Source organism: Pan paniscus, chromosome 6, assembly GCF_029289425.2.
Source record: "Pan paniscus chromosome 6, NHGRI_mPanPan1-v2.0_pri, whole genome shotgun sequence".
Lineage (NCBI taxonomy): Eukaryota > Metazoa > Chordata > Mammalia > Primates > Hominidae > Pan > Pan paniscus.
The window spans coordinates 116,881,063-116,904,072 of NC_073255.2; the positions used below are offsets into that span (position 1 = coordinate 116,881,063).

At 48.7% G+C, this 23,010-nt stretch overlaps 1 protein-coding gene and 1 long non-coding RNA gene across 14 annotated transcripts in view; one reads left to right on the forward strand and one right to left on the reverse strand.

The window, feature by feature from the left end:
- Positions 1–986: 986 nt before the first annotated feature.
- Positions 987–23,010, reverse strand: part of SMURF1 (SMAD specific E3 ubiquitin protein ligase 1) — a 116,347-nt gene continuing 94,323 nt past the window's right edge. For 6 of the 12 annotated variants that reach the window (XM_034964506.3, XM_034964503.3, XM_055115156.2 and 3 more), the window contains 9 exons: positions 21,236–21,434; positions 19,252–19,355; positions 15,669–15,783; positions 13,903–14,081; positions 11,932–12,069; positions 10,626–10,746; positions 9,089–9,290; positions 6,597–6,681; positions 987–4,248 (listed from right to left, as the gene is read on the reverse strand). In XM_034964506.3, coding sequence (XP_034820397.1) covers positions 4,149–4,248; positions 6,597–6,681; positions 9,089–9,290; positions 10,626–10,746; positions 11,932–12,069; positions 13,903–14,081; positions 15,669–15,783; positions 19,252–19,355; positions 21,236–21,434 — 1,243 coding nt within the window. In that variant the 3' untranslated portion in view covers positions 987–4,148. Of the gene's footprint in view, positions 4,249–6,596; positions 6,682–8,512; positions 8,545–9,088; positions 9,291–10,625; positions 10,747–11,931; positions 12,070–13,902; positions 14,082–15,668; positions 15,784–19,251; positions 19,356–21,235; positions 21,435–23,010 lie in introns of all 12 variants that reach the window. The other 6 variants (XM_034964507.3, XM_034964504.4, XM_055115154.1 and 3 more) reach the window with 2 other exon arrangements.
- On the forward strand, positions 4,205–21,343 carry LOC106634984 (uncharacterized). 2 transcript variants are annotated; one of them, XR_010112628.1, is made up of 5 exons: positions 4,205–4,329; positions 4,450–4,565; positions 4,914–5,034; positions 6,447–6,599; positions 21,207–21,343. It is a non-coding gene; the product is annotated as an uncharacterized LOC106634984 (long non-coding RNA). The 2 variants fall into 2 exon arrangements; XR_010112629.1 differs by adding an exon at positions 13,488–13,665 and having other exon boundaries at positions 4,244–4,565; positions 21,207–21,340.

Genomic DNA, 23,010 nt, shown 5'->3' on the forward strand with positions numbered 1-23,010 from the left:
AAGTCATCCTCCTATATACTTTAAATCATCTCTAGATTGTTTATAATTTCTAATACAATATAAATGCCATGTAAGTAGTTTTTATTCTGTATGGTTTAGGGAATAATGAAAAGAAAAGAAAATCAATTCATGTTCTGATGCAACCATCCATTTAAAAAAAAAATTTTTTTTTTTTTTTTTTTTTGAGACAGTCTTGCTGTGTTGCCTAGGCTGGAGTGCAGTAGCGTGATCTCAGCTCACTGCAAACTCCACCTCTCAGGTTCAAGCAATTCTTATGCCTCAGCCTCCCAAGAAGCTGGGACTGGTCTCCAGCTCCTGACCGCACCCAGCCAAAAAAATATTTTTGATCCCCAGTTGGATCCATATATGTGGAACCCACTGGTATGTAGGGCTGACAGTATTTTTACTACAACTTTTTAAAAAAGTAAGGGCTGGGCACAGTAGCTCATGCCTGTAATCCCGGCACTTTGGGAGGCCAAGGCGGGTGGATCACCTGAGGTTGGGAGTTTCAGAACAGCTTGACCAACATGGAGAAACCCCATCTCTACTAAAAATACAAAATTAGCCGGGCATGGTGGCGCAAGCCTGTAATCCCAGCTACTCGGGAGGCTGAGGCAGGAGAATTGCTTGAACCTGGGAGGTGGAGGTTGCAGTGAGCCGAGATTGCGCCACTGCACTCCAGCCTGGGCAACAAGAGCAAAACTCCATCTCAAAAAAATAAAAATAAAAATAAGGGAAAAAACGAAAAGACAACCAGTGCGCAAAGAAATTCTAAATTTTCTCAATCCCATGTTTTTTCCCGATAGAGCACTTTCAACCCACTACCATATTGCCATTAGTTTCCCTTACAATTCTATCCTTATCTCTGTCCTTCTTCCTTGGAAGGCCCTTGCCAGTATTCCTGCCGCCTACACACTTCCTTTCTTGTGGGTTTGCAAAGACACTGGAATCTCATTTCCACACCAAAATAACAGACGCCAAAAATGTAAAGTCGTGAGTTTATTGCATATGTAACAAAATGAACCTGACCTCCTGGGCCCAGCCTGCTGTACAATCACTGTTTGTTTTGTGTTTCCAGCTGGTTCCATAACCACATTAAATAGAACTAGTATTTCATTAAATACTTTTGATTTTGACATAAAACAGAACATTAGTGTACAACTTTCACAAAATAAATCAGCGATAAAAACAGTGGGAAGGATAACAAGGATAGCAGCAATACTTCAAAACAAGACATTACAAAATAAATTAAAAAATACGTTATAAAGTGGTTGAGAAAAAAAAATAAACACATTTTTAAAATCCATACTATGTTTTGGGAAGGCTGCCGTGTGGCACACACCTGGCTGCAGATGGCGGGTGGGGGGACATTTTCTCTGCAGAAGGCCTTTCCTGACATCTCGGGTTGGGTGACCACCTTAATCTGAATTTGGACCAAACGTCCGAACAAGCTCAGGGGTCGAAATTCGATCTGGTGGCAGATTCTCTTTTCAGAACTTGAGAGAGCCCTTTTCCGGTCGCCCCGGGCCTCCCAGGCAGCCTCAGCTCTTCCTACTGAAAGCACTAGCGGAGTGGTGTTAGCTACATCCCTGAGTGTCGGCTGACGGCCGCTGGTGAGGGCAAGCCTGAAAAGCCGGGCCCCTGAAGCATCTGGGCAGAGGGGCAGGGGGCATGGCTGGATCGCCTGGGACCACCGAGAGGGGCAACACAGAGATCACACGTGAGTGGGCTTCGTGCGGACCCAAAGTAGAACAGTCGGGAAGCTTTTACCATTTGCTTTGCCATGTTGAGTTCTTTGGGGTGGTTCAAAAGGACCAAACAAACCATCGTAGAAACTGAAGGTTCTAGGAGTGCAGTGCCACCGACAGGGAGGCCTGTTTGGAAAGAGTGAACCGGAGCTCTGGAAAGGTCTGCGACACTCACACAACCAATGACAAGGCGGCAAACCCACACGCAGGTAGAAGTGGAAAAGCAGAGACGGAGGCCAGGACGGGAACGCGTGTGTCCACCGGGGCCACCTGTGGAGGACCTGGGACCCAGCCCTCTGGCTCTGGGCTGAAGCAACACCCGGCACGAGAGGCAGGGCAGCACCGACCAGCATGGGGATGGCGGTGCAGCTGCTAAGGCTCGCCCCCGACTCCTCCCAACAGCAAAAAGGTAGTTTTAAAGGCGTCAAATGCAACATTCCTGCTTCAAAGTCTTTTAAACCATGAGACCCTGGTTTCCTTCCTAGTTACTGCAGATTTTGGATACCACCACCAGGAAAATCAGGTGGGGCCTCCGACCTCATCCCGGAGGCCGCTTCAGTTCTCGAATGGATGTCTCTTCCGCCTCCCGCGGGTTAGGCTCGTGATAGAGAGTGGGCTGTCCAGGGGAGGTCTGTAGTTTTCACTTCCTCACCTTCAAGAGGAAGATGATGCAAGGAAAGGCTGGATACAGCCACTGGGGAACGGGCTTCTAGAACACCCTCAGGAAGCATTATGGTGAATGAGACACAGGATGTGCCCACCTGTGGGGGCAAGGCAGAACTTTTCAAAGAGGCTAAGCCCACCATTTGGCCTGGACTTTTGGAATGGGGGATTAAACTTTCCTCCTGCAGCAAACCTCATTTGGCAGCCCTTCCATTCTAGAACCTCAGCAGCCCAGAAATTAACAAACAGTGACAAAAAGAACAGATAAAACCGTCGTCCACAAGGTCCTTCCCAGGCCATCTCAGACCCACAGCGGGATCCCAGAGACTTCGACAGCAGTGAAATGTCTTGCTCATGAATTACCCTGTACTTGCCCCCACCCCAAACAAAAACAACAACAAAGAAACCACATAGGAACATTGGCTGCTGCTGCTGTTTTCTGCCCAAGTTCAGCTATTGGAAATCAAGCCACTTTAAGATAAAATACTGACTTTTGTGCAAACTGGAAATGGTGTCAGAAACTTCGAATCTAGGCTTGCTTCTGGCCTTGCTCATCATATGAAGACATCTGGGCAAGTGAACCGAGTAGCAATCGTTAGTGTCACCAGCTGCCACTGGGAAAGGGGCCACATGAGGCAGTGTGGAGTCGTCCCCCTCTGCGGTCACAGGTTTGCGTCCACACCCTACTTTTTGTAGAACAGTATCTTTGGGTGGATTTACATCATCAAGGTTATCCTTTCACCATTGCTTTTAAGTGAGTTCACACCAAGCCAGCAGCTATGATGACACAATTTTGTTAGTTTAGCTCTTAGCAGTTGCTGCATCATGGTTTACTAATATTTTAAGTGACACAGTCGATGCTCTTCTATGGACAACAGTGGCACAGAGGTCACAGCTTTGGGACTGACTGGTTGGCTCTAGGGCTGATTTTGGTCTGCTCTTTCCTACACTCCGTGACATGGTGTTTTCACTGAAAAAAAAGTCAAACTGGACAGATAATGCAGCAAAAGGGACCCTTAAAAGATCGTTTTTCTCTATGTAAAACAAAATTTTCAGCCAAGATACCCAGAAAAGAAATATCCTGGGCCTCCAGGAAAAGCTGCTCCAATTCCTTCTCCTTTCAAAGGGGAAACACATTTTGACTCAAGCTTCCTGCTGTGGCAGAATTCCAATAAGCATACATTATATAGTTATTTTCCAGTTGGAAATTGATCTGCTACCCAGAACCCGCTGCTGGGATGTAAAATCTGGAATCTGAGCTCTGATAAGATAAGATATCTAGCAGCTGCTCAAATTGAAAAGGGGCCTCAAGGCTGTTTTGAGATGGAATAGCTGGGATAGCCACCAGTTCCAAACCCTCAATCAGCCACGCCCAGTCCCCTAACTGTGAGTTGATGCTCCCGTATAGAGCTCAGGGCCGTGAGCCTTATCACCACATGGGTTGCAACCACAGCAGAATATCCTGTGTGACCAAAGCCAAAGGCTAAACCTGGCTGCATTTTATTGGATGGGTGATGGAAGTGGGTGGGAGTACTATGGTAAAGGAGGGATATATGGGTGGGAGCCACCAACAAAAGTCCCCCATCCCCCTCCCCCAACAGAAAGGAGAGAGACAACCCTTTCCCCTCAGGTGATCTGGAATTCCAGGGCCTCTGCCAGCTTTGCAGGAGGTGCACAGAAGCTGGATGCTTTTGGTCTGGTGGCCATGAGCTAGACTCTGTTGCCTTTGGTTGCTTTTCACTCCACAGCAAACCCGCAGGTCTCCTCCACGGCTGTCAGCAGCTTCTCGTAGAGCTTCTCATAGGACTCATATGGTGGAATGTCGATCCGGTTAAAGCTGAAAAAGGACAAAAGAGAGTCACCGTGTGGGCAGTCCAGCCCTAGGACCAACCTCAAGGCCAAGGACAGGCAGTGAGAAGTGTGTGTGGGAGGGGAGAGGAATGGGGGGTGGGGCAGGGCTGGTGAGGAGTTCTCCATGTCCCCTGTGTTTTTCTGCTTCTAATACAAAGATTTGTAATTTGTTTTTGCTTTTTGGTAGAGACAGGGTCTCGCTAGGTTGCCCAGGCTGCTCTCAAACTCCTGGCCTCAAGTGAACCTCCTGCCTTGCCCTCTCAACGTGCTGGGAGCCACTGTGCCCAATCAACACACAGTAAAGTAAGTCTTGGGCTTTCACAACCAAAACATAACCAAGTTACTATTTACTGCTTCTATCAGGACAAAGCTCTCCACTTGTTTTCTGTTTGTCTGTCTTTCTTTGGGAGAAATTCTTTCTCTGTACTGGGAATGCCTCTTTGGCAGCCCCTGTAACCTAGACTGGCTGTCAGGCAACATCACCACTAACGATGTACTGCGTGTCTGTCTGTTCCTCTGGGACTTGATCTGAGACCAAAACAGGGCAGTCTGGAAAATTCCCTGCAAAAACAAAATAGATCTCAAAACTAACAAGATGACAAATCCTTAAAAGATGAAATGAATATTCAACTTTTGACTCGATATTTCCAGGGGGAAGCTCATTTCCAGTATTTGTGCAAAGAAAAAGACATCCTTTAAGAAGCTATCGTAGCAAACCAAAAAATACAAAATTGTGACCCAGAGGATGTACAGTGACTTCTGGCTTTCTAGGGTAAGCAATTAAGGATGGTTTCTGTCTCTACAGAGCTGGGTTCCAGGGCAGGCACTCTTTTTTCTGGACCTTCAGAGCATACTTTCCACATCCATCTAACTCCAAGCACTAAACTACTAATGGACAAAAGCCTTGTGAGTAGGGTGTGCAGCCAACATGGTGCGTTCCCGTAATGGACGCCACAGCCATGCTTGGAGCAGGACCTTGGCACCCACCATGGTCCAGGACCAGCTGCATTACCCCATTTCACAGGTGTGGAAAACCAAGTTAGAATATGAAGTCACTTGCCCCAAATCACATGTCAGAGGGTGTCACAGCTAGCATCTGACCCCGCATCCTTGGGTTCCAAGACAGGAACCTTCCATCATCTCAGCAGCATCTAGAACTGGTTCCCCCAAGGAAATGTGGCTACTCGTCTCAATGGATGGTTCCAGGACAAAGTGTACGCAAGTGATTGTATTTTTAAACCATACAGGAAATAATCTACTATGGAGACTCATTTTTAAGTTAAAATTTAGGAAGAAAACATTTGCAATAGACAAGGTACATGTGTCATAAGCAGGATTCCAAGAAGATGGGGACCCAGAAATGTCAGATAAAGTGAAGCCCAATACATCCAAACTAAAAACTATACAATTTTCCTTACCAACAGGTGTGTGTACATAAGACCTGGCAGAGAGGAAGACTTGAGCCTGCTGGAGTGGTAGCCACACTCCACTGAAACACCAATATTAATTAATTACATGGCTCATAACAAAATTAGTTTCATAAGAGACTCTGACAACCTTTGTGTGGGACGCTGCAAAGTACTTGTCCCATCTGACACAAGCACTACTGCCAGTCATTGAGAATTGGCATAAATGAAACAGAGTCCTACAAATCGGAAAACAGCTTTAAAAAATAACATGATGCCGGGCTTGGTGGCTCACGCCTGTAATCTCAGCACTTTGGGAGGCCGAGGTGGGCAGATCACCTGAGGCCAGGAGTTCCAGACTAGCCTGGTCAACATGGCGAAACCCCATCTCTACTAAAAATACAAAAATTAGCCAAGTGTGGTGGCGTGCACCTGTAGTCCCAGCTACTCAGGAGGCTGAGGCACGAGAATTGCTTGAACCCAGGAGGCAGAGGTTGCAGTGAGCCGAGATCGTGCCACTGCACTCCATCCTGAGTGACAAAGCAAGACTGTCTCAAAAACAAAAAACTAAATCAAGAGAAAATCTATATTTAAATTTTAGGTTATATATACTGTAAGATGTATGTTAAGTTTAGCAATAATGTTGGCCCTCTTACAGATATTTTTTTACATGGCCAGTAAAGCCGCTCTATACAGTGTCGTAATGTCGGGGGGAAGGTCTCTTGCTTGAGGGCTTCAGAATTGTCATTCAACTCTAGAATTTCTCCTTCTGTCTCAGGTGCTGTGGCTTTTGAGTTCTGATGACGACAAAAATATTTTGGCAGAGACTCCATCTCAAAAAACAAAAAACAAAAAACAAAAAAAAACGTGAACGTCAGCATCCTCTGGGGCTCCCAGGACGCCGTGACTTCCTGGCCGCGGTGCTTACCAGGTATGGGCCTTCGGAAGGTTGTCTGTGTTCGCATCTATCAGGTGGATGGTGAACAGCCGGGGCCCTGCCGCGCCTGTAGAACCTTACAAGACAACATTCTAGTTAATGTACTTCAGAGTTACAGCCGTGGCGCTTCCCGGCCACACAGCCCCCAGGAGCAGGGCCCTGACCACATTCCCACCCCCACACCCAGGCAGGCTGTCCTGTGAGAGGGCCATGAGGTTCCCAGGCCTGGTTTTAGGACATGCCTGCAATGGCTATCAAAGTGACAAAATTCAGACACTTTTTTGAGACAGGGTCTCACTCTGTTGCTCAGGCTGGAGTGCAGTGGGGCAGTCTCGGCTCACTGCAACATCTGACTGCCGGGTTCAAGCAATTCTCCTGCCTCCCGAGTAGCTGGGATAACAGGTACATGCCACCACGCCTGGCTAATTATTGTATTTTTAGTAGAGACGGGGTTTTGCCATGTTTCCCACGCTGGTCTGGAACTCCTGGATCACCTCAGGTGATCCACCTGCCTCGGCCTCCCAGAGTGCTGGGATTACAGGCGTGAGCCACCACACTCAGCCAAGATTCCAACATTTTAGAATATTGCAGGGGGCAGAGCAAGGACTGCTAAGGCCCCCCGCTAAAGTGCACCCTGACCATGGGCCTGCTCCAGACAGGCTCCCTGAGGGTCAGAGCTATTTGTACCCACCCTCTGGAATAGACGACTTGCCCACCAGTTCTGTAGGGCAGGGAGAGGCACCAGGCCCCTTCTTGCTCAGGTGTTTCCAAACTCAGCCCCAAGTGAGCACCAGGCTGGCCAGCAGCCACCACTGCTGCTGCAAAGACGGCTAGCTGACAGGGGTGCCAGGTGCCGGGAAAGGAGGGCGCAGAGGGCACAGGCCTTGGCTCTGCTGCCCCTTGCTCCTGTGTATTCACAGATACTCCTTTCAAGCTGGGCCAAGGTCAGCGGCAGGACAGGAATCCGGGAGCCATGAGGACCAGCAGAGACACCATCTTTATGTTGGGCAGAGGGTCTCAGTGTGCAGCCCCTGGTTCCTGGGGACCTGGGACAGGAAGCTGGCTCCTCCCCCTCACAGGCCACACCCTCCAAGCCCCAGCCTCCTGGGGAGTCAGGACAGGCTGGGCCAGGTGAGGGCCTTCAGAGACCTCCTGCAGGGCCCTGGCCACTCTGCCCGGGCCACCATTCAGTCCCCTCCCACAGCACCAGCACTCCCTGTTCTGGACTGTGACCCTGGTCACCTCTGACCCACCTTCTAGACACTTGGAGGACACTGGGCTAAAGTCTATCCAATTATTGGAGGACTAATGAGACCCTTACGACGACAGGGACTATCTCTAAGCAGGAACGTTTAGCATGTGGACCTGCTGTGGGCAAGACAATGGCGCCATGAGAAAAGTGACTTGGTCAGGAAGCCTGGATTCCTGCCCTGCCTCCCCACTCACACCTCCTGTTTTTTTTCCTCAGGGGGATAATAAATCCCATGACCTCAGTGAGTCTCGGCTTCCTCATCCATGGAATGGGGCTAATAATCCCCATCAGCCAGGCTCTCAGGGTTGTTGGGAGAACTGAATGAGAAAGGCTTTGTAAATGACAGGCACCAGCAAGCTCTGGGAGCAGCTGTCATGGTCAGGCTGGTCAGGCAGACAGAGGCTCCCAGATACGAGCGGGGCTCAGCCTCAAACCCCTTTTTATCCATGCTGGGCCCCCAGCAGCAAATCTATAGGCAGAGGTCACAATGGAAAAGATGCAGGTGCCCTGATGGCCAAAGCCGACTGAAATGGAATTAACCTCATTTTACTCAGCGAGGCAGAGGGAATATTCTGTGTTTACAATGTGTCTGTGTGTCTATCAGCATTTACAGTCCAATCAGCTAAATTTCAGTATGGTGACACCCTTCACTCACCTCACTCCTTCCAGCAACGTCCCCTCCAAACCCTAAGTAAGTGTAAAAGATGAGACATTAGGCCGCCTGCCCTACAGGCAGATGGGCACCTTTCGCACAGAATTCCACCCCACTTCCAGCGACCTCAGTGGCTTAAACAGAGTGAGCAGGACATCATCTTTCGGTGTGGTTTGTGGCTAAACGGATTCATGTGCAGCTCCAAGCTTTGGAGCCACTGAGACTGGGGGCGGTTCCCCCATAGCTCCCTCCCTGGGATCTTGGCTAAGCTGGCCTCACAGACACTCTGAAGGCCCCTGCTGTCCAGACCCTCTTGGCTTTTTGGAAGCAGTGAGGAGGGGGAATCCACGTGCCGTGGAGTGGCTCCACAGTCTTTGCTCAGCGGGGCCCCACACCTGCTCACACACGGCCCCTGCCAGGTAACCACCTCTGTAGGGCAGAGCATTAGCTACTGGAGAACATTCCTTATGCCATTTTCTAGCACACATCTCAGAAAAACATCCCAGCCACCTTCCAGCTCTTCCTGCCCACAGCCCACATAGACGCGTCATCGAATAGCCCCGCCTCCACGTCAGTCACCTTGCAAAGCCTTGAAGCCTTGGAGCGGGACTCGCGTGGACCCAGTCACAAACTGCAGGAGCCTGGCCCTCCTTTCTTCATCGAACGTCTCCACCGCTTGCCAGAACCACCGCACGATGTTGCTGTCGGCCACACAGTGCTTCAGCCGCGTGTTCGACTTCCAGTCGTTCAAGTCTATTTTATCCAGACCGCCTATGATCAGCTGAGGAGGTGCAGAAAGGTGAATTACTTCCAAAATGCATAAACCCACGTCAGGACGCGCCTCCTAGGTACCCGACACACAACAGTGAAAAGTCGATTCCCAAGCAAAGCAGCAGCTGTGTACTAGGCAGATGTTGAGACAGGAAGAAAGCTACAAACAGGAGGCCTGTGGCACATGCTTCCGTCCGCCTCCTCCAAACGGGTCTCCAACCCCAAGGACCGCAGTGCACAGCTGTTGATGGGATGTTATTTTATAACCAAAGCAGGGTTTTTGCTCTGCATCGGTGAGGAGTATCAAAGAACCAACTGGTGACACTGAACAGAGCTAACCATGAATAAGGGCACGTCCCAGGGTCTCTCCAGGACACTCAAGGACATGTGGAGTTTCAAGTCTGAAGAGAGGAGAATTCAGCAAGAGTTACGTGGGGCTGGGGCCGATAGGGCATGTTTCCGCAACTGGCTTAAAAAGTTCAACCCCTGCTGGGTGCAGTGGCTCACGCCTGTAGTCCCAGCACTTTGTGGGGGCCGAAGTTGGGCAGATCACTTGAGCCCAGGAGTTCAAGGCCAGCCTGGGCAACATGGCGAAACCCCGTCTCTACAACAAATACAAAAATTAGCCAGGCATGATGACATGCACCTGTAGCCTCAGCTACTCGGGAGGCTGAGGTGGGAGGATGGCTTCAGCCTGGGAGGTTGAGGCTGCAGTGAGCCATGATTGCACCACTGCACTCCAGCTTGAGCAACAGAGCGAGACCGTGTCTCAAAAAAAAAAACACAAAAGTTCACCCCAGAACTACTGCTCCATCCAAGCTCTTGGCTCCCAAGCTCTCCTCACTGGCAGCAGAAAGACTTGGAGAACAATCTACACGGCTTGAGCTATTTGGCACCAGAGATGGATAAGGGCTGAATGAATCACCGTGTTCAAGTGCATGCAGTATGACTAGAGAAGACAGTAGCCCCTTGTTCCTAGGCAGAGCCAGAATAAAAAGCAGTAAGATGCTCTTGTGGGAGAACCTGGTTCTCCCAAGACAGGAGAGGGCTATGCAATCTCCCCTGCTAGAGATCTTGCAAACAAGGGAAGCCACAGCCACCTTGAACAGTTTCCCGGGAGTTAGTCAGATTTCCTACCACCAAGCAGACATCTCGCCGGTTACTAACTGGCATGAACACCCTCTACTCCCCACTCTTGCTCCAGCCCTGGCTCTAGTCTGGGAACCCCAACAGCTCCTAGGCTTACTAGAAAACGGCACACACTGCCCCCTGCAGCAAGGATTTAAAACAGGCAGACGCCAGCCACAGGGACGCCCTGGGTCGACTCCGCACAGCAGGCACATACCTCCAGTTCCTTCTGGTCAAAAGGCTTCAGCAGATGTTGAGGGATGAGCTCATTGAACCCCTTCTGCAGAGCTAAGAACTGGGCTTCGATTCCTCTCATAAACCTCCAGTTTACATACAACCTGGAAGAAAAACTCGCAAGTTGGATGCAACACCAAGTGGATTTTCCGCCATGGGCAGGGTTTTTTTGGAGACAGGGTCTCACTCTGTCACCCAGGCTGGAGTGCAATGGCTCAATCTCGGCTCACTGCAACCTCAGCCTCCTGGGTTCAAGCAATTCTTCTGCCTCACCCTCCCCAGTAGCTAGGATTACAGGCACCCACCACCACACCTGGCTAATTTTTGTATTTTTAGTGGAGATGGGGTTTCACCATGTTGGCCATGGCTGGTCTCGAGCTCCTGACCTCAGGTGATCCGCCCGCCTCGGTCTCCCAAAGTGTTGGGATTACAGGCGTGAGCCACTGCGCCCGACCTGTGAGCAGGTTCTGATATCACAGTCTGACAAACATGGGAACACACTGGGCCCCCCACTCCCCGGATCTCTCCAAGACAGACAAACACACCACCAGCTAGTAGTACCAAACCTTGGCATCACGTTAAAAATGACTCAGCACGTGCCCTGATTCATTCCGATTTGCTCGCGAAAACAGGAGGATTGAACCTGATCTGTCACATCAATTGCTGCAATGTGAAAGCATGTTCTGGCCAGGCATGGCGGCTCACGCCTGCAATGCCAGCCCCTTGGGAGGCGGAAGCAAGAGGATTGCTTGAGGCCAGGGGTTCGAGACCAGCCTGGCAACATAGCAAGACCATGTAAAAATTTAAAAATTGTTTAAATGTGTAAAAGTACATTTGAAAGTACAGCACAGGACAGCGTGGCACACAGACGTGCCCACATAGTTCTCAGCTGCAAGTGCCTAGGCCTGAACACAGATCTGCCTCAAATTAGGGGTGGAAAAAAACTGAGAGGCTGGCTTCCTCGGACTGAGCGCGAGAGACCCTCCAAGCTGCTGCTCTCTCCTTTGCCCCCCACCTTTGCACCCAGAATTAGGTGGTCACTGAAAAGTCCTTCCCCACATGGGCTCTGTCCCTCAGGCCAGGCCTGGCCCCATCAGGGCCCCTCCAAGCAGATCCCTGACGCTGCTGCTGAGCTGTCGGTTTCTGAAAGTCGCCTCTGTTCATGTGATCTGATCATAAGCGCCAGCCATCAGGGACACGCAGGCCTCACACAGCGAAGGAGCTACAGCAACTAAATGCAGGCTCAGCCGCGCCCCAGGCACCCGGCCGTCCCCGACAGGTGGCATTACCGAACGTATTCTTTCTTGTTCTCCTCTGTGACCGGCACATTTCTGCCATTGGGTTTCAGTTCATGCTGCAGGATCCGCCCGAAGGCGTTGTGTTCCACGCAGAAGGTGTGGTCCAGTACAGGCGTGATGTCGTTCTCTCTGTTGAAATAAGACAGAAGGATGTAGGTTAGAGCTCTGCCACCACACGGGGCCATTGGGTAGACAGAAAACATTTACGACTGCCAAACCCGGGGCTGCAAGACAGGACAGCCTCGGGCAGACACAGAACCTGCGTGGGGGTGGCACAGCAACAGGTGCTGGAGGACCCTGAGACCACAGCTCTGTTTCCAGATGTCCCGGCTCCTGGCTTCCACAGTCATAGAAGGCGGGCAGCAGGTTGCTGTACCATCCTGTGATTTCAGGGGACCCACAACCCAGCTGCTTTGTAAGCAGTGTGGGAGTCAAAAGGCAGGAACGTGAAGAGGTACCAGGGTCAAAGGGAAATTGACCTGGAGATGAAGCCATGCCAAGAAAATACTGTGCCTGGCCGGGTACAGCGGCTTACACCTGTAATCCCAGCACTTTGGGATACCGAGGCGGGTGGATTACGAGGTCAGGAGATTGAGACCAGCCTGGCCAACATGGTGAAACCCCATCTCTACTAAAAATACAAAAAATTAGCCAGATGTGGTGGCAGGCGCCTGTAGTCCCAGCTACTCAGGAAGCTGAGGCAGGAGAATTGCTTGAACCCGGGAGGTGGAGGTTGCGTTGAGCCGATAATTGAGCCACTGCACTCGAGCCTGGGTGACAGAGCAAGACTCCGTCTCAAAAAAAAAAAAAACAAAAATACTGTTCCTCCCTTAGAGGCAGCCTTCCCAAAGGCATCAGTTCAAACACAAAAGTACTCGAAAGTGAAAACTAGCTCTTGAATCTGCCATCGTTTTTGAGCCTAGGCAGAGTGGAAGATTTTCTTTTTCTATCTTTTTTTTTTTTTTTTGAGACAGAGACTCACTCTGTCATCCAGGCTGGAGTGCAGTGGTGTGGTCTCAGCTCACTGCAACCTCTGCCTCCTGGGTTAAAGCAATTTTCCTGCCTCAGCCTCCTGAGTAGCTGGGATTACAGGCATGTGCCACACCTGGCTTTTTAAAATTTTTTTAATTTTAGTAGGGACGGGATTTCACCACGTTGGCCAGGTTGGTCTCAAACTCCAACCTTTGACCTCAAGTGAAAAGAGCAAGTGATCCACCCACCTTGGCCTCCCCAAAGTGCTGGGATAATAGGCATGAGCCACCGCACCCAGCTGAGTGGAAGATTTTCTACCTGATCCCCAGAGTCCCCTGTTCAAGTTGGAACATGTGACACATGGGACACAACCAGGAGCCCCGACTCCGACTCACCCACATTCCCTCCATCTGTCAGAGCCTGATGTTTTCTCCCCGTGAAATCTGCAAGGACCCGTGATAGTCACGGTTCATCTTGTCACTGCCTGCTGCTCTTAACAGAGTGTTTAGAATAATTCTAAAGCAGAGGTAACTAAATGTTAATTTTGTTTTGATACTTGCTTGGCCCCTGTGTAGGTTAACTGGAGATACCCTGAGTGTCACACACACCCCACAACGGGCCTGGGGAGTGGCCTGTTAACGTCTGTGATCGCACCTTCTTCATTCAAGGAAACAAAAGAAACTAGTCCATGAAGAGAAACCTGCCCAACATCACGAGGAAAATAAGTCAACTGAGTACTTTTTGCTAGATCTGGTGGGTTTTTTTTGTATTTTTTTGCAGTAACGGGGTCTCACTGTGTTGCCCAGGCTGGTCTCGAACTCCTGGACTGAATTGATCTGCCCGCCTCCGCCTCCCAAAGAATCTCCTTTTTTGTTTCAGGTTATAATACAATGGCTTCACACGCATCCCCAAAATACACACACACACACACATAAGATAGACGTGGTCGTGGGCCGTAAGCCAGGTGACCGGCTGTCAGTCAATACTTACAGGATCCACACCAAGCTCTTATGCAGCTCTGGGTCCACAGATTCCAGATCTGAGAGCTGGATGGGCTTCCCCAGCAGCTGCTTATAGAAGGGCACTGTGAAGCCCCCGTTGATGTAGTGTCCATGGAACACAGCCAGCCCCATGATCCGCCCCACAAAGTGGAAATAAGACAAGTGGTCCTGTAGGGGGCACCAGAGAACACGAATTTGTCAGCATGATGCCGGCCAATGTGGGAATCTCGTGCTGTCCCCAAGCTTCTTGGGAAAAGTGTCCCAGAGGCAACCAGACCTACTGACTCAGGGACTCACAGGCCCCGCTCCTGAACAAGTGAAAGAAGGCTGCTTGTGTAGCAGAAATTTGCCTAGATTCGCTGGACAGCGTTTTGTATGCTCTCAGGGCCAACACCTCCTCAGAAGGGCCATATAACTGGCAGAGGAGCCCCGTGTTCAGCAACGACTGAGAATTTCACCTTCGTGACAACAGAGAATCGAACCAAGCCCAGGGCCTTGACACTGCAGGGCCTCGGCACCATGCTGGATGCGCACCCAGGAAGCCAGCCCTGCGCTTCCTCCCACTGCACAGGAAAGAAAAGGGCAAGTTCCCTTCCTCCTCCACCACCACTCCCTCCCTTCCTCCTCCACCACCACTCCCTCGATCCAGAACGAAAGGAAGAGAGGGAAAGAGAGGGAGGGAGGGAAGAAATGCTAAGGGGGAAAAAAAGACCACAGGAAAATATGTATGAGTAAGCCAAGTCAAATAACAATCCTAGGCCGAGCATGGTTGCTCACGCCTGTAATCTCAACACTTTGGGAGGCTGAGGCAGGCAGATCACCCGAGGTCAGGAGTTCGAGACCAGCCTGGCCAACATGGCAAAACCCCATCTCTACTAAAAATACAAAAACTAGCTGGGCCTGGTGCCAGGGGTCTGTGATCCCAGCTACTCGGGAGGCTGAGGCGGAAGAATCGCTTGAACCTGGGAGGCAGAGGTTGCAGTGAGCAGAGATCATGCCACTGCACTCCAGCCTGGGGGACACAGCGAGACTCTCTCTCAAAAAAAAGAAAAGAACCATTCTAGAACCAGAGCCATTCTGGTCTTAACTCAGGAACCACACGTCTCTACTTTCAGGTTTGAATTATGTTCACCTCAAAAAATGAATCAAAACTCTGCTTCCATGTTGGTAAAAGGTTCTTCCACATTTGAATGCACAAGCGGAGCCTGTCCCGACTTCGCCTCAGTGGCCTGTGCAGGACACTGGTGAAGGCCGTGGTGCCACAGGAGGAGTCCCCTGCTGGCCAGCTGCCCACCCTTGAGCTGGGCGTGCAAACACTGCACTGACTTCCTCATCTCTAAAACCAGCACGCTAAGGGTGGCAGCATTTGTGGCTTAAAAAGCTAGTTCTGGAAAGATTCCAGTTTTGACCGGGAGGAGGCTGGACTTCGGAACCTACTCCTTAGAATGACACCATGAACACATACGATCATCACACCAGAGTTCCCTCAAATGATCACAAAGTGTGAGTGTATGAACAGCTCAGTTTCACCCTTCATCTCCTTCAACACAGCACACCCAGTGATCACGATCTCTGAAAATACAGGATTGGAATCATCCATCTTAATTCAGTTTTCACTTTACCTCTCCATGTTTTGCTTACCACTGTCTTTGATTAAGTCTACAACAAATAGACCAAGAACTGAGAATGAAACTGAAAATCCATCTCAAAACTTCTCCAACTCAATTCCCTACCTCTTTGTTCATTCATACTTACAGGGTTGATTGAAGAATCCGGATTTATTTGCAACATGTAAATATTGTCCGTAGAATACTGGAAGAGCCCGTAATAAGGATTCAGCATTTCATGGCACAGCAAGTAAAGCCACTCCCTGGGAGCAAACAACAAAAATGCATTTGAGACGCGCTAAAATTTCTACATTTTTTTTTTTTTCCCCTGAGATGGAGTCTCACTCTGTCGCCCAGGCTGGAGTGCAGTGGCATGATCTTGGCTCACTGCAACCTCTGCCTTCCGGGTCCAAGCGATTTTCCTGCCTCCCGAGTAGCTGGCACTACAGGCACGCGCCACCAGGCCCGGCTATTTTCTGGATTTTTTAGTAGAGACGGGGTTTCACCATGTTGGCCAGGGTGGCCTCGAACTCCTGACCTCAAATGATCCACCCACCTCGGCCTCCCAAAGTGCCAGGATTACAGGCGTGAGCCACCACGCCCAGCCTAAGTTGTTATTTTCTGAATTTCTTTAATGTTTGCATCATTTTATTATTTAAAAAACCCCAAAGTTAAAAACAGTCAAGCCAAAAAAAAAAGGCACTTTAAATAGAAATTGTATGGTTCAGTGGCTACACTCAGGTTGCATTAAGCCCAGCCCTTAGACAAACACCTGTGGCAGATCTACAAAGAGTCTTCTATTCATTCTACTCAAAACTCCTTTTCAACGGATCGCATTAAGATAGCAGCTCCAAATTTTATTCTAGAATTTCTTACTTTTTCAAACAGAAATGAGAGAGAATAGGGAAGGACAGACACAAATGCAGATAATCTGTCCAAGAAAATCGTGAGAATACACAAAAAATATCAAACAAAAACAGTTCTTCATTGTACTCAAAAGAACAGAAAGGAACTGCCAGAAGAGATGAGACTCCGAATCCTATAAAGTCTCTTTTTACTACAAAGGCAACATTGCTGAATTTGAATTCATCCCAAGTTTTGGAGTTTCAATTTAGGAAGAACCTTTTTTGAAAAAGACAAAGACCTCCAGTTGTCTAGACAGGAAGTGATTAAAATACAAGCAAACATTCCGACCGAGCCATGGACAGCGTAAAGATACAATCAGTTCTGTTCTGGAAGTGGTAAGGGAAGCAATAACTAAACAGGCCAAAAAGAGAGGCTACAGAAAGGACTTCAGGACTAAATACTGGGGAGACAAGTGTAGCCTAACTCCCACAGATCGGATAATGAACACACACCTGCACATGTGTAATACACATGCAACTGAAATCTCTCTACCGCTCTCTAAGTATCATCCCATTAGGAGGAAGACTCCAGTGGTGAAATAACACTACAAGACCAAACTGGAGGTGGCAGAGCAGAGATTCCCAACTCTTTCCACTACAGCATCATGTCAGTCAAGGGAAATTCACAACGACCCATCTCCACGCAGAAGACTGGATGACTACGGAAAACGTAGAAGGAATGTAACTCCTACTAGACCAAACCAGGGAGTCCGACAGCTGAGTAACAGGCATTTCAGAACGACCAAAGAAAGAAAATGTGCGAAGAAATTAACAAAAAGTAAAATTCATTCATTTGGCACATATTTACGGAGACAAGTGTTCCGCTGTGTGTTAGGTGCTGTTCTAGGAACCGGGGATCAGCTGTGAACAAGACAAGTTCCTGACTGCATGTAGTTTGACTCTCTTGGAAGATGCAGATGAGAAAGAGAAACATCACACCACACAACCATGCGGTGGTCACAGCATGACAAGGGAGGACGCCAAGAAAGGGGAAGCTATGGGACGCCCAGGACAATGGACCTCACCCAGGGAAGCAGTGAAGTCTCAGGACAACCACGGCACAGAGGAGCAAGAGAATCGCCATCAGGCTGCACAGAGGCCTTGCAGGAGACACGGGGGCTGTCAGAAGGTATGATGTGTAACCATCCTGGAGGACTTGAAGTTCAAGGGGCAGTAGAGACAATGAAAGCTACTGGGGAGGGAAGCCAAGGCGGGAGGATCACCTGAGGTCAGTAGTTCAACACCCACCTGGCCACCATGGTGAAACCCCATCTCTACTAAAAATATAAAAATTAGCTGGACATGGTGACTCACACCTGTAATCCCAGCTACTCAGGGGGCTGAGGCATGAGAATCACTTGAACCTGGGAGGTGGAGGTAGCAGTGAGCCGAGATCCAGCCAGTGGACTCCAGCCTGGGCCATAGAGTGAGACGCGGTCTCCAGAAAAAAAAGGGAAGAAGAAATTCTTGGAAAAATTAGAATTTGTTCCAAAAAGTTAAATTCTAGAATACTATTTAAACCCTTAATGGACAATATTTTCATTCATAATAATATAAACCGTATAAACTTTCATCCCTTTACAAATAATTGGTAGACAAGCATAGGAGACTGACCAAATTTTGGTTACAGAAGAGAATGTAAATCTTAACCTTGACAACATAAAAGTAATATTACAGATGACAGAATTTAAGAGGCAGAAGGAATGCTGAAGAGAAAGTTGTAAGTATGAATATCCTGTTCTTATGCAAATGAGAGGTCCAGAGATCATGTCTCTAGTTGATACATCAAAAAAATAAAGGTGAAAGCACAGGACATAAAGTTACAAATGATGGAAGAACTAAAAAGATCCATATTACTAAATTGAACATGAGAGTAACTAGAGTCAGTCTATCTTATGTATATGCCCATAAATCATTAAATCCGGAAATAATAAGATACCTATTCAAAGAAAAGAGCTAAAAGAGTTAAGAAGCAGTTGTCTTAGCCAAGCACAGTGGTTCACACCTGCAATCTCAGCACTTTGGGAGGCCAAGATGGGAGAGTGGCTTGAGCCCAGGAGTTTGAGACCAGCCTGGGCAACATAGTAAGACCTCATCTCTACAAAAAACTTTTTAAAAATTAGCCAGGCGTGGTGGCACACACCTGTAGTTCCAGCTACTTGGGAGGCTGAGGTAGGAGGATCGCTTGAGCCCAGGAGGTTGAGGCTGCAGTGAGCTATGATTGTGCCACTGCACTCCAGCCTGGGCAACAGAGCAAGACCCCGTCTCAAAAAAGACCAAAAAAAAAAATTGTCTTGAAGCTGAAAAGAAGCAGGACATGAAATAGCAGTTTTTCATCATTCTGTTCTGTTTTTTAATATCATTTTCTTGAATTATTTTGACCAAAATTTTAACATTTTACAAAATTCCTTTGACACAAATGCAATTTACATGCACAAATGCAATCCCTGCCCTGCTCCCTGCAGCAAATCCTCTACAGAGGAGAGCAAGGCTGCCTCCTGTGTTAAATTTCAGGAGCATGCTCCTCATGTTTCAAAAGAAAGGAGTGAATTTAAAAGTTTAATTCTAGATTTACAAGAAGTCAATTAGTGGTGACAATCACGGATATTCTGGTAGGTTATGGCAAGAGGCTGGCACGAGCATGCTCGGACGAATTCCTATTCTCCGCAGGGTGGCTGAAGCCAGCGCATGATGGCCCGACTGCTCCAAGGAGACATCAGCCCTGCCCAGGCGTGCTTGGTGATGAGCACTGGAGAAGGGCAAATGACTTCTCTTGAAAAGACTGAGATCCACACAGCAGAGAAGGTGAATGAACAAGCAGCTTACCTGGCCACACCACCGTAATCCAAACCTTCTTCCCCACGGAATTTCACCATCAGCCGTTTTTTCAAGTCTTTCGGTCGCATCTTCATTATCTGGCGGTAAGACTCCTGAAGAGCAACATCACAGTTTCAGAGAGAAGAACATTCTTTTTCTTAAAGTTATGAAAGGTCATTGATAATGGAGCCCGGTTAAGAACAAGCATCCATTCCAATTCAAGTTTTATCTGGCTCCTCATCAGAATGTTTCTTCGGCATCTAGTATATTCCATCATCTTTTTTCTCAGTTTCTCCCTCTGAGACAACAACAAAACAAACACGATGCCAGGAAACACTAACCTTCAGGGAAACACGTGTCTGTTTTCAGTGAATCACCAAGGACTTAAGGACAAAACTCACTAGGGTTGATTCTTCTCTATATAAATTAATTTCAGTGCACACTATAGACAACTTGTGCATCGCAACCAAAATCAAGACATTAGAAAGTCTGAACGCTAAGAGAGTTCTGAGCCTCTCTTTATATCTAAAGTGAAAAATCACATTTGATTTCCCACTGAGTCAAAAGGCAAAAAGATTTTAAGTAAGACATAAGGTGGCTTAAGCACAGCACAGAACACATGTGATCAGCCTGCTATTCCCTCACACTCAGCACTTGAAGCAGAAGCCGCTACGTGTTTGTAGATGTAGATTCAGTAACGAGGCACTTAAGAAATTTTTCATGCTTTAAATTTAACGCAATTCAAACTCCAGCAACCCAGCCGGGCGCGGTGGCTCCGCCTGTAATGCCGGTACTTTGGGAGGCCAAAGTGAGCGGATCACTTGAGGTCAGAAGTTCAAGACCAGCCTGGCCAACATGGTGAAACCCCCATCTCTACTAAAAATACAAAAAATTAGCTGGGCCTGGTGGCGGGCGCCTGTAATCCCAGCTACACAGGAGGCTGAGACAGGAGAATCGCTTGAACCTGGGAGTCAGAGGTTGCAGTGAGCCGAGATCATGCCGCTGCACTCCAGCCTGGGCAACAGTGCAAGACTCCGTCTCAAAAAAAAAAAAAAAAAAAAAAAAAAACCCAAACAAACTCTGGCAACCCGAGAGGGAAAGAGGAAACGAGCTGGTAGTGAAGTCAGTACTTCAGCGCTTTTCTACCCTGCAACAAGGGCATACATGCAGCAGGCAGGGCTGGGCGCTGTGGCCAAGCTGCCCATCCAACACCCAGGCCCAGCCCTCGCGGTGGGGAAGGCGCTCAGCTCCCTTGGCCCCCCAGTGCTCCCTTAGTGCTGTCACCCAGGGAGAATCTGTGCTCAGTCTCCTTTGATCATTTCTGACATTGTCTTCCACAAAGGAGGGCAGGAAATGGCCCAAATGCCATGGAGATTTTCCTGTATGGTCAGCTTTCTTGGGAAAAGGGCCTGGTCTGTTTAGGGACCTGCTCCTGCAGGAAGCTGTGTAAGGGACAGAGCCTGTCCCAAGAGCCACCTGCTCCTCGCCAATTTCCACAGGAGAAGCAGGATGGCCCCCAGCCCCTGAGCTGCCCTGTGAAGGACAGCCCTCAGATGACATCTCATACAAGAAGAGAGGAGGGAGACTACCTGGCTCTGGGGAAAGCGCAGATTGCAGACTGCAGGAATATTTAACCCACATCATGTAGACAAGGCGGTTCCCACTATTTTTTAGTGCTAGTTTCTGTATACACCTCTAGGTTTTCACCTAGAGGTGAAACTATTTAGTTTTTCCATTTTTACCATAAGAGGAAATGAATACCATTCCCTCCCTCTAGACAGGCTGTGGTCCTGACAAACTCTGCACTTCCCTTAGTAATAAAATCAATACCTCAAATACCAAACAGAAAGAAGGGTTCCCTGAAACGCAGACATCACCCACAAAGCAGTTCATTTAAAGCAGCCCTTGAAAACAATCGCATTTGAGATTCCTTTGTCTGAATTGCCTTATTTGTTTCTGAACAGGGTCTGGGCAGTGGCCCTGAACTCTCTACCTCGAAGATTTCTTCTCTGGACACTTCGATGCGGCAATGACCAGCTTGGGGCTGCTGAAGCGACAGTTCATGTCTGAGGACTTTCAGCTTCTGGACTAGATCTCTTTCGTATCTCTGGGCAGGAAGCTCCTCGTCCTCCAGAGAGCCCTCGCTGGGCAGTGGCAGCGGCTGGCTGGGCTCCTTGAGTTGGCACTGGTGACTTGAGAAGAAGAGATGCAGAAAGTCACTCCGAAGCCCCGGCCAGGGGAGCTGCAAGCACCCACGTACGCGACAGGGTCAGAGGAGAGAGCTAGCTGCACACAACTTCAGGGAGAATTTGTTTCCCTGATGACGTAACCAGGTACCTAGCTAGCTGTGTCAAACTTGCTGATGGCCACATTAGCCTAAATATATGTCTACAGTACCATAAAGGAGGTACCCCAGGCCGGGCGTGGTGGCTCAAGCCTGTAATCCCAGCACTTTGGGAGGCTGAGGTGGGTGGATCACCTGAGGTCAGGAGTTCGAGACCAGCCTGGACAACATGGTGAAACCCGGTCTCTACTAAAAATACAAAAAATTAGCCAGGTGTGGTGGTGGGCACTTATAATCCCAGCTACTCAGGAGGCTGAGACAGGGAAATCGCTTGAACCCGGGAGGCAGAGGTTACAGTGAGCTGAGATTGCACCACTGCCCTCCAGCCTGGGTGACAGAGCCAGACTCTCTCTCTCAAAAAAAAGGAGGTACCACAATTCCAAGCAAACACTTATCTCACACATTACCACCACAAATAAAAATGGAAATAGCTGTCATTTATTATGCATCTATTACGCACCCATGAGATGAACCAAAGCATCATCAGATGCACCTTGGCAGTTAGAATGAAATGGAGATGATGGGAAAAAATTTTAAAGGAGGTAACAGTGGAGAACTCAAATGAAATCTCATGATAGGCACAACAGCAGACCGCTCGAGTGAAATCTAATGAAAACCATCCCTCATTTTTACCGCCAAGAGATTTCTACACCTGCTCATTGAGAGCAAAATTTCAGTAAAAGGAGTAGGATTAGTACGGTGACAAAGTGGCATTTGTCCTGTTCAAGTTTTGCCACTGAGACACAGAGCTGTCGGTTGAAAGAGCTATGTCGGGGGCAGGCGCAGTGGCTCATGCCTATAATCCCAGCACTTTGGGAGGCCAAGACAGGCGGATCACCCGCAGTCAGGAATTTGGGACCAGCCTGGCCAACATGGCAAAATCCCATCTCTACTAAAAATACAATAATTAGCTGGGCATGGTGGCGGGCGCCTGTAATCCCAGCTACTCAGGAGGCTGAGGCAGGAGAATCACTTGAACCCAGGAGGTGGAGGGTGCAGTGAGCAGAGATTGTGCCACTGCACTCCAGCCTGGGTGACAGAGCTGGACTCCGTCTCAAAAAAAAAAAAAAAAAAAAAAGAGCTATGTGGAATGTTTGGCTCTGAGAACACGACAGGCCTGGAACACTAAATATGGGATCCAAGATAATTCCCAGTTCCAAGGTATCCAGTTCCCCACCGTGCAGGCACTGGGGGGATAGCACGTATCTCTACTTCTCAACCTAAGGGCCACGTGTCTCATGAGAGCGCTGCGTGCGGAAACTTCCTTCGTGCAGCCGCCTAATACTGCCATCTCGGTAAATTTTATGTAGGCTGCAAGTAAGAAAAGGGTAGCAACAACATAGGGCTTCAGTGCTCTTCACAGCTAATTTAAGAGTTTAAAATATGCAATTATCCGCCAGATATTTAACATCATTTTGACCATG